General features: G+C 40.3%; 1 protein-coding gene across 1 annotated transcript in view; it reads right to left on the reverse strand.

Moving 5' to 3' along the window:
• The window catches only part of FBN1 (fibrillin 1), a 209,898-nt gene that overhangs the window by 22,297 nt on the left and 175,517 nt on the right, over positions 1-12,084 (reverse strand). The window contains 7 exon segments of the mRNA XM_028705574.2: positions 292-357; positions 1,363-1,512; positions 5,633-5,758; positions 6,825-6,944; positions 8,179-8,307; positions 8,894-9,010; positions 10,306-10,431. Of these exon segments, the coding sequence (XP_028561407.2) occupies positions 292-357; positions 1,363-1,512; positions 5,633-5,758; positions 6,825-6,944; positions 8,179-8,307; positions 8,894-9,010; positions 10,306-10,431 (834 nt within the window).

Raw genomic sequence — 12,084 nt, forward strand, 5'->3', positions numbered from 1 at the left:
TTGGTCAGGGCACAGCCTGACTCCCTCCTTTGGCAATCTTTACAAAACTTTAGTTTATGGTTGCCATCAATTTGTATTTTAATTAATTTTTATAATGTTTTTATAATGTTGCACTGTTTTAGTGTTGTTAGCCGCCCTGAGCCCGGCTTCGGCTGGGGAGGGCGGGATATAAATAAAATTTATTATTTTATTATTATTATTATTATTTATCTGACGAAAAGGGACATTCTCAAACAAAAGCAGAGAGAAAACCTCTCAAATGCAATAATACTCCAAGCACTAATTACTTACCAATTGGTTCGCCAAGAGGGCCAACCAGCATGCCGGTTCCGAATGGGCAAATCTGACGATAAGCTTCTATAAGTCAAATCAGAAGAACAAACCTGCTTAATGTGGCAACTTTTATTTGTCATCTGATACATTAAAATGTCCATAACCTTGATGAAAATCTTCTAAAGCAGGGAATTGGGAAGGCTTCCCTCCCCGCCCCGCCCCCCCTGCTGAGGGCTGAATTCCCTCAGGGGCAAATGTCCTACATCAAAGGTGGTGAAATTGATCTGGCCAGTACGGATCCTTCCATGGGCCATCTTTGACATCAGGTGATAGCTAGGAAGGAACACTGGCAGCATGCCTATCAATTAATTGGCACTAAGAGAACACTTTCCAAGGTTCTTCTGTAACTTCCAAACAGGTGGCAACAGGGGCAGGGGAGGTGGGCAATAGTTTGGGGAAAGCAATTCCCAGAGAAGTGGTGCAGAGAGCAAGACCAGACTCACATCGTGTGAAATTAATCAGGAGGCCCTTTATAGCCCACAGGCCACAGGCTGCTCACCATTGTTCAGAAGACCTGGATCCAAAGATCCACAAATGTAAGAAAAACATTCTGTAGTACTATTCTGCAAATTGCCTACATAACAGTTTATGCAGCGCTATAATAGAATGGCTCTGTGACAGGTCTCATGCTTTCACTTGAGCGAGCAGACAACCGCCTATGACTTCACTTTTATTTTTCTTACACAACGCTCTACTGTGAGGTAAAAACAGTTTTCGCTGAGTGAAAAGCGCCCACCACATATGGAAGGGCATGTCTGGATTTAACCCACTATGTGAGGAGGCCCTAACTGTGTCTTTCTACGCATTCCAGAGGCACTGCCTATATCCAGATAGGAAAGTGAAAGCTGTTCTGCTAGTAAATGAGCTGCAGATATGAATTCAATGTTATCTTGTACCTAAAGACGAGGTAACAACTTTACAAATGTCTCCTATCTCCATTACTATTCCATGTTTCTGCTGAAATCATTCATTTCTAATTTCTCTTAGGAGTAGGCATTGCAACAACCATTGAGAAATGTTTATATATACCTTCTCCATCACCTGGACACAGTTCACATGGGTCACCCCACCCTTCTCCGTTCATATTGCAGCAACACTCTTGCTTAGAATGGTTTCTGGATTTAGGAGCCGAACATTTCCCATCTTCAAATTTAGTAAAGCAGAAGCTTACTCTCAAATCTAAACAAATAAAAACATAGTATATATTAAGGTATTTTATTTTTTTAGAAAAAACCAATCCAGTTGAAGGTACTCAAAAAAAGCCAGGCAAGTTGTTGATGAACACATAAATAGAACAGTAAGTTTTGATCAATACATACGGTGGTGATCTTGGTACTATTGTGCACATACTATGTTTCTATGGTATTTATCTGACAGTCTTCTGTTCTCATGATACCGTACAGGAAATATATGGTAATGCTTTAATATAATTGAGTTATCTATACTTACTGCTTGCAGTTACGGTACCTATAAATTAATGAATTATATACCTCTGATTCTGTATTTGAGCAGAAAACAAGATGTGTGCAAGGCCTAAGGGCGTCGACTGACTAAATATTATTTATTATTTAGCATCTTTTCACTTGTACATAATTTATTATAAAATGGTATAAAAAGGCAAACAACGAATAGTGCTAAATCAATGAAAATAATTATCTGAAAAAGCATACTGTAAATATTAATTCCAAGATATGATGAAGGAACACCATTTAATTACATAATCAATCAACAGATCTTAGCCAGTATTTTCTGGTTCTCATTAAGCAAACGAGTTGTACTCTTTTTTTCTTTTTTTGCAGCATTCCAGAATTTTAACAATCCATCTCCAACAGCTGGAACAGTATGAAGTTTCCAATTAAAAGCTGGTTCTAATTTTGCTGTAGTGACTGACATACCTGAAAGGTCCTTTCATTTGGAACATTCAACACACCAGACCAAACAGAAGAGAACTGAAGTATAAAATACTTTATATAAAGTAGAATCACAGTTTTACTTCTTGGGGCAGGCTATGTCCCTGGTCACTATGATGACTACAAATTTCCTCAAGGCAAACAAGGAGGGGAGTTGGGGGTTTTTTAATTGTAAGAGAAGTGTTTCTTCTTTTTCAGGCTTTCAATGTACAGTTGTACCTTGGTTCTTGAACGGCATCAATCCCGGAAGTCCATTCAACTTTCAAAAACGTTCGAAAACCAAGGCACGGCTTCAGATTGGCTGCAGGAGCTTCCTGCAGCCAATCGGGAGCCACGGAAGCCACGTCGGACATTCGGCTTCCAAAAAATGTTCACAAACTGGAACACTCACTTCCGGGTTTGCAGCGTTCTGGAGCCGAAATGGACGAGTACCAAGGCGTTCAAGAAACAAGGTACGACTGTACTACTATGGAGGCTCAATGAGCATTCCCACTTTGCCAAAGTCCCAAAATATGGAAACAGGGTCCATAACAAGGGTGCTGGAACAAGACGGAAGGCCGAGTAGGAAGAGGAGCCATTGGGAGACAACAGCCCTGCTGTAGAAGTGGCTAGTTCCTTTAAGCCAGAAGAGAAGCCTCTTCATGAGCAACAGCCTGTCTGTGACTAAAGGATTATTCACTAGCATGTCAAGAGAGGCAGAAAGAAGGTGTTATTGCATATAAATAACAGAGGATGGGAAATATATTCTGTAGCTCTCATTGGACAGGGAGAAGCAGCAGGGTCCAAGTAACTCCATTCCTCTTGGCTAAGGCACAGTGGACCATACTCAGCCTCAATATTATTATTATTATTATTATTATTATTATTATTATGGACTTATGTGGAGAACTGACTTATAGAACACAAAAGGCAGGCACACGAAAGCATCCATCGATATCTCTTATTTAATTCCTTGCTATTTGTTTCAATTTTTCTCAGCCTATTCCCAGAGCAATGTTTTTTCTTAACCAAAGATCAGATCAAAGTAACCCAGAAAAAGAATATTGGAGTGGTCATTCTCAGACCTGTCCCTTTCCCCTTTCAGATGTGTTTGGACAACTGCCTGGCGTTCAGAAAAAGCATTATTGGTTTTGTATCACCACACTGTGTTATTCCAGCCGAGTAATCTAAGCACTGGAGCAGAACGGAAACCGCAAGCATCTAACAGACAGACAGCTGGCAGCTTCTCTTGCTGGCAAAAGAACAGTCTGAGTGTCAGCTGCAAAACCAGCTGCTCACCCAGTTTTGCTGGAGATTCACAGGAGCAACATCCAAGGATTTATAAAAAATATTTCAATAACGAAGGAAGAAAACCTCCATGACTATTTACCCTGAGACAATCAGCCACAATTATGTATTCTAAATTAACTAATGATTTTTCTGTTTAACAAAATAATTATCATTGCTGCGAAGTGGCTTTTTTCAAGATACTGAAGGAAGTGTAAGGTAATTTAAAATTTAATAAACAAAGACTACCACTCATCTCCTCTCTCCACACACACACACACACACACACACACACACACACACACCTTTAAACTGGGGGGGGGGGGGCGTATTGCTTTTGTTTGTTACTATGTTATGTATTTTTGTGTTTTTATATTGTAAACCGCCCTGTGATTCTTGGATGAAGGGAGGTATAGAAATTTAATAAATAACAGAAATAAATTAATTAAAAGGCCATTCCATTCCCTAACCCAGGAACATACTACAGCCAAATATTTGCTAGCAATAATAAATCAATTAAAGGTAATTTGTACATCTATTGCAATCCCTTTGCTCTCTTAAGTTCAGAGGCAGAGACAATAACAAATTGGGGGCAGGGTGTCACTAGAACTTAAAAAAAATGCATGCAGACAGTGTCAAAAAATGGACCACAAAAGTTTTAATAACTTTATAGACTGTGTAAAGAACTGGATATTGAGGCAGAGGGTGGAAGCAGGGGGTTTCAGATGCGCTGGCCACTTTTTAAAATGCTCTTTGAACAAAACGAAATGATCTGTTTTAGAAGGCTCAAGGTAGAAAACTTTCCTCATCAACTTGGATTAAAATATATCCATACTTAGTTTAGAAAAGAATATGTCTCAAAGGGTAAAATAGAAGAAATTGTTCCTGTAGCAGCGATGGGTCTTTGTTGTTATTTATTGTTATTTTTGACTACTACAGCTAATGGAGACTGGAACTACTACAGTGGTACCTCGGGTTACATACGCTTCAGGTTACAGACTCTGCTAACCCAGAAATAGTGCTTCAGGTTAAGACATTTGCTTCAGGATGAGAACAAAAATCGTGCTCCGGCGGCACAGCGGCAGCAGGAGGCCCCATTAGCTAAAGTGGTGCTTCAGGTTAAGAACAGTTTCAGGTTAAGAACGGACCTCCGGAAAGAAGTAAGTACTTAACCCGAGGTACCACTGTACTTGGCATGACAGCACTCTCAAAAGCTATTGCATAGAAGAAACCAAGTCACACATTCAAATACATAGAAGAGAACTAATGCAAGTTGCAGGCAGGTGGCTTTCAACAGAGCATGTGGGGAGGAACTTATTGATGTTAAGAGAAACTTTATGATGGAAACAATTACACAAAGGGGTGGAGTGCTCTTTTTTTGCTGGAGGTCTTCAAGTAGAGGCTGGGCAGCCATCTGTTGGGGATGCTAGCTGTGGCTTTCCTGCCCTGAGCAATGGAGTTGGGTCAGTTGGCCTACAAGGCCCCTTCCAACTCTATGCTCCAGTTGGTTCACTTCTTGCACATCATTCTTCCCATACTTCCACGGAATAAAACAGCAAGTCATATCAAGGGCCTCTGAATAAAAGAGGAAATCGCAGATTCCTTGAGCAAAGTTCCCATGAAGTTCTTTTTAACAACTTTCTTTAGGGGAGTAGCAGTTTCAACAGGGCAAGGCTAAAGCCACAAGTATAAAAGATGTAAGACGTATCTAATTTATACAGCTACAAAAATTATACCACAAACACTCCTCCTCCTCCTCCTCTCTCTCTTTTTCACCCAAGCAAAGGAGGCCAAACCACAGAGTGGTTTTGGAATTCTGATAAATGCTTGTTCTAGGCAGAATTAGTCATACTCTCTGTGGGAAGAAGGAATCAAAAGCAGCTAGCCCCAAGCATGGCTGCACTACTGCCAGAATTTTGAGGTGGAGTCAAGAGTCCTGAAGTTCCTGGAAAGAGTCATTGCTTTACTTCTACTAGTTGCAAGTGCGAAAGGCAGAGGGAAGGTCCAGTTGCACTCTTCTTCCACAAAAGAATTGTGACTAAACTCCAGAGTTTACAGGCCGCGTCAGAAGTGCAGCATCCGTTCTAAACAACATAACCACTAAAGATAAGAGAGAAGCTTACCTTGACATCTACGTCCTGTTGAAGACACTACAAACCCTTCAGGGCACTGGCAAGTGAAGCTTCCTGGAGTATTGTTGCATGTGCCCAAGACACAGATCTCTGCCTCTTCTGTACACTCATCAATATCTGCAAGGGATTTATATTTTAGTGCTACAAAACTGAGCCATGAACAACAAAGTATATAATAAAGCCAGTGTCTTGCACTACACAGCAAACCCCACTGTGGTGCTTCAGGAAGTTGGTATATGGCAGCAGTTGTTAGTATTTGTACTGGTACTGTATTTGTTTGAAAATGTATTTTACAAAGAATTAATTGTGCTGGGGAAAAGAAAACCTATGTAACGTCTATTTCATCACTAGGGCTTCGAGGGTAAAACCACTGTTTTGCTCTGCATGACTCAGAAAATAGCCAACAGCAATAAGCCCCATTCACACACACCCATAGGGCATGGGAGTCACTTCTCTCCATGGTGCAATCTCATACTTCTGAGAAGCATGGGCATTTAGCATGTGGGCAGGACACACTGGGTCCATTCACCAACCAGCAGTGTGGTATCACAACATGATGTAGCAGTTCCCATGGCACTGTGGGTGGCATGTGAAGGGGACCATAGTTTATATCCCCTGGACTAGGAATAGTGAAGTGCAAAGCCCCCTGCCCACTGACATTTTTCTGCCTTCTTTGTAGGTAGAAGCACAAAACTGATATAGGGAAAGAAGGAGGTGGCAAAACCCTCTGGAGGGAGCCCTAATGAGCCACTATCCAAAAAAGTTACCTGAATCTGTTCTCACTTGGGCAATTAATTAAAATAAGGTTACCAGATTTTTTCCCCCAAATGAATCCAGGGATACTTTTCGTCTTCAATGGATTTTGTATGGGGACTGATTTGTAAATCCGGGGACTGACCCTGGGAAACGGGGACATCTGGTAACCTTAAATTAAAAGACACTAAGGAAAATGCCATGGATTACCACAGAGCTCCTGGCCAATTTATGGTATCATGTTTTGGTTCCCCTCCCCCTATTTCTGATCTTTTATTATTATGTGAGAAAATATACCGATAATTTGTGACTCTTTTTGCTCATGAACCCTGCAAAAAAGCTGCTGTAACTTTTTGCCCTACAAGGTATTTCACACTTGTCCTTTTTTAATCTAAAATTTTATTGTGGTGAATGAATTATCTTCACATACCATTACAGTTGTCATCTTGTAGGATATATCCAGGGGGGCAGATACATCTGTAAGAGCCATCCAGATTTTGACATGTACCAGGTGAACATTTGCCAGGATCCAATGCACACTCATTGATATCTGCAAGAAGATATAAACAAAGCAATCATTGGTTTTCATGTGTCCTAATCCTGCTTGTTTTATTAAAAAGCTTACATTAAATTTCAAAATTAAAACAGGGGAGAAGATTCAGTTTCTTAAACAGTGTATGTACTAGGGGGCAAGGGCCTAGTTACTATCAGGAAAGATGAGGGATCATTAACTTCCATTAAGCAATTTGATCAAAGATGGTGCTTGTGTCCTTTTTACCTCAACTTGATAAATGTCTTAAAGTGTTATGGTTAGAAAAGTTCTAGTTGCAAGATATTTGTAAAACTCAAAAAGAATTGATGATATTACAGTGGTACCTTGGTTCTTAAATGCCTTGGTACTCAAACAACTTGGAACCCAAACACTGCAAACCCAGAAGTAAGTGTTCCGGTTTGCGAACTTTTTTTGGAAGCCAAACATGCTCCGTTTTGAATGTTACGCTTCCGTTTTGAGTGCCACACTTCCATTTTGAGTGTTACACTGAGGTCTGTCTGTTTTTGTTATTTATTTTGTGTTTTTGTTTTTGCAGCTCTTTTTTTGGTGACTGTGTGGAGCCCAGTTCAGCTACTGATTGATTGATTGTGTGACTGAAGTACATTGTTTATTGCGTTCAGTATATGAATCAATGGTCTCGTTAGATAGCAAAATTCATGTTAAATTGCTGTTTTAGGGGTTGTTTTTAAAAGTCTGGAACAGATTAATCCATTTTGCATTACTTTCTATGGAAAAGCGTGCCTTGATTTTGGAACGCTTTGGTTTTGGAATGGACTTCCGGAACAGATTAAGTTTGAGAACCAAGGTAGCACTGTACTTTTGTTGTGACCAAATTCCCTAATGCCCTAGTGTGTAAGTTTAACAAATAATCTGAAGAAGTGTGCATGCACACGAAAGCTCATACCAATAACTAACTTAGTTAGTCTCTAACGTGCTTCTGGAAGGATTTTTTTTTATTTTTTCATTTCATTTCATTTATTTTATTTTGTTTTGACTACGGCAGACCAACATGACTACCTACCTGTAAATAATACATACGTGCTTAATAATGTGAAGGGCACATTTCAAGAAGATAATCAACCGCATTCTACAGTGTACTGGTTTCTATAAAGATCTGTGATCTCAGCAGAAAATCCACTCTGTAGGTCTTCCACACATACATTGCCAGCTAACTCCTACCATATAGAACAAAACATGGCACTCAAATACTGCTGTTACATTCATGACATACCAATACAGATCCTTCCTTCTCGAGGCATCTCATAACCTTCATTGCAGATACACTGGAAAGACCCCACATTGTTGACACATTTGCCATTTCTGCACAGATTTCCATTTCCAGTGGCACATTCATCAATATCTAAAAGGGGGGAAATATAAGAAAGGCAAGAGTTAGGGGAGAGAAGCAAAAAAAGGGGGGGAGGGAACAGAACAGAATTTTCTTTATTAAATTGTATTATTGCTTTGATGAATCTGTTGTCGTTCGCTTTATATGCTATTCAGTTTGATTACAATGTTCAAGGTTTTTTTTTAATGCTCAGTGATGCTTTTTGTCAGCTGCTTTGAACATTTGTTGCTGGAAAAGCAGAATACAACTATTAAGTAAACTCAACTTAGGTTACTTACTGTAAATGTTCTTTCTGGGGAATGTGCAGAAATAAGACAGGGAGAACGAGTAGCTGGTAATCTACGCAGATTAATCCGCCCAACTCTAGCTCCTTTCTCACCCAGTTCTGTGCTAGCTAAGTGCAGGAGCATGTGATGGGAGTTATTTCCAGCTTAGAAGCTCCATCTCAGTCTTTTCTGCCCGCTCACAAGGCCAATACAGCACCATAATTTGACACCATCCGTGTTGACTGCTGCCTTTCTCGCCCCTCTCAAGTGGCCTAGTGACTACTATGGTTGCAACGTGCAAAAACCCGAAGAGACTCAGTTGGCTTCCTTACCTATGCAGTCATTATTGTGAGAAAGGATGAATCCTGTATGACAGCGGCAGTTGAAAGAACCAACTGTGTTCATGCACGTGCCATTTCCACACGGGTCTCGTTCGCATTCGTTGATGTCTGTGAACAAAAATGAGAAAATCAGAAAGTGCAAGGCAGTGCTGGTTTTGACCTTTAAAGCCCTTTGTGGCTTAGGGCCCTCGTATTTACGGGACCACCTCTCCTTGTATGCCCCACAGAGGACCTTAATGTCCATGAATAATCATAGTTTAGAGGTCCCAGGCCCTAAGGAAGTCAGATTATCCTCCACCAGGGCCAGGGCCTTCTCAGTGATGGCTTCGACCTGGTGGAATGCTCTGTCCCATGAGACCAGGTCCCTGCAGGATTTAACTTCCTTCTGCAGGGCCTGGCTTTCAATTTGAACTTAGCCTGATCTTTTACAGTGGTGCCTCACAAGACGAAATTAATCCGTTCCGCGAGTCTCTTCGTCTTGCGGTTTTTTCGTCTTGCGAAGCACGGCTATTAGCGGCTTAGCGGCTATTAGCGGCTTAGCGGCTATTAACGGCTTAGCGGCTATTAATGGCTTAACGGCTTAGCGGCTATTAACGGCTTAGCGGCTTTAAGAAAAAGGAAACAAACTCGCAAGAACTGGCAAGACGTTTCGTCTTGCGAAGCAAGCCCATAGGAAAATCCGTCTTGCGGAACGACTCAAAAAACGGAAAACCCTTTCGTCTAGTGAGTTTTTCGTCTTGCGAGGCATTCGTCTTGCGGGGCACCACTGTATTCCCTTTCCTTCCCTCCCCCTCCCCTTTTTATGAAAATTACTCACTCTGGGATCCCACAGCTAATTCTCCCCTGGTCTCCTCGCTGGCCCAAATAGGACTAATTTAGCCAGCTAGCCCTGGTGATCATCTAATGTTTATTGGATGGATTTCCCCCCTAAATTAATTTTTGAATTCTGAATTTATTGTTATTCATGTTTTATACTGTATTTTATGCTGTTTTTTGTTGCATCAATTAAGTGTTTTAAATTTGTTGTTAGCTGCCCTGTGCCAGGTTTTCTGAACCGGGAAGGGCGGGGTATAAATTATTATTATTATTATTATTATTATTACATAACTCAAAAGAAACACAAAGCCACTAACACCCACCATCCAAGTTAATACGAGGGGGTTGGGGAGCAGAGCTATTCAGGACCACAGGGTTCCCCCCAAAATAGACTTCCTATGCTATCAGTCAATATACTGTGCGGCCATCTCATAGCATCACAGAGTTGGAAGGGCCCCCAAGAGTTATCTAGTCTAACCCCTGCACTGCAGGAATATAATGAACTGATATGGAGAAACTTGTTACCTTGATTAATTAGAGCTTTCCTCTTACAACTCAGAAAGGTGAAAATGTAGTTTCATACGTACCCATACACATAGTTTGGTCTCCATTGGTTTTGAATCCAGTGTGGCAACGGCAGATGTAACCTCCCTCTATGTCTTGGCATTCTCCATGACTACAAATATTGGGTACCTCTAGACACTCATTGCGGTCTGAAAATAACAGAAGTTTCAAAAATTACTGCTTGGGAACCACGTAACTATATGAAGTTGCCCTAAACTAAACCTACCTATTCCTCCGTTTAGCGCAGTGTTTCCTACTCTGATGGACAAATATGAGTCTTTTTCCAGTTCTCTCATCTGAGATACTTTAACTGGATGCATAAAATAACCGAATGTGGAATCAAGACCCTCCTTCAAAGGAGAAAGATTTGGACTTGCTACTATGGATGGCTGAATCTGTCAATTTTAATTTCTCTTAGTTTCTTATTTTTCCAAACTTGTCAGTTGTCCACATTTCCACATCAGTTTGCAAATTCTTTTTTTTTTTATGTCATCATAAAAATTCATCAACATTTTAGTGTGAATTTCTCCTAATATATACATTTTATATGCAATATATACATTTTTGCGAGCAACTTCCCCTAATATAATGCATTGTGTATATATTATTTTTATTAATATATGCACATTTTACCTAGCATGTGCAGTTTTGTACAAATTACTTGGCTGGAGAACAGGATTGCAGAATTCAGAGAAGTGTGAATTTGGAAGGTTAAGGATTTATGCAGCCACAAACAACGTATTATACCTTTTCCAGTGTGTGTTACTTAAAATGACTCTCTTATCAACTGGCAAACATTACATCTTATTTTCTCTTCCTATGAAAGCCAGAGCAAAATTCAGGGAAGTAATATTTGTGCCAACATACATTGGGGCATTGTTGCTCATATCAGCAGCTGCCCTGGATTTTCCTGTTTCTGTTTCTGTGAAGGCCTTTCAAGAACAATTATGTTAAGCACACTCTAAGTGACTGTATGTACCCAAGCAAAACAAGACATTTATTCTCAGAGTGAAATTTCACTTCTGTGTCTACACCCTTTCCCCACAAAGGCCTTATAAACAATGTAAACATGTACTTTAGGAAAAGGTGCTCTTCCGAAAACCCAACTATGTGGAACAAAAACAGCCCAGGAAAATACTGCTAAAGTCCTTTCTAATGGCCATGTTATTCAGAAACATACACCGATCTTTGTACACATAGGGTTGCGTGTGGCTGAGTTCTACTTGAAATAGATACATTTAAATTGATAGACCTAAGCTGGTCATGGCCATTAATTTCAATGGGTCTCCTCTGAGTATGTTTAACATTCAATACAACTCATTTGGGGTTGGGAAGGGGCAGCACCAATGTATCATATAATTGAAATTTCATTAATTCTACTTTGTGTTGCTGTTATCTGAGATAAAAAGAGGTTGACAGCAGCCTTGGAGATTGCAAGTTGCCCTGAGAAAGAAATAGGGCAGAAGAATTAGAAGTGGCCAGTCTGTTGGACCTTGAGGTCCTTCTCTGTGTTTGGATATATTTGGAGGGATACAACAATAAATCAGACCTTTTCTGTGGCATCCCTCTAATTATGGAATTCCCTTCACAAGGAAGCTTGCCTGGTGCCAACTCTGCCATATTTTCAGCACCAGGCAAAAATAGTTTTATTTCCCCAGGCATCTGAATAGCATTAATGGTGTGGCATTAAGCTGCTGTTTTTGGCATTCCTTCTTTTTTTGGATGGGGTGGATTATCCTTGTTTTTGGCGATTTTGGATGAACGCTTCTAGCATATTTGTACAGCTCTTATTGATCATTTAT

This window comes from Podarcis muralis, chromosome 14 (assembly GCF_964188315.1).
Source record: "Podarcis muralis chromosome 14, rPodMur119.hap1.1, whole genome shotgun sequence".
NCBI classification, from domain to species: domain Eukaryota; kingdom Metazoa; phylum Chordata; class Lepidosauria; order Squamata; family Lacertidae; genus Podarcis; species Podarcis muralis.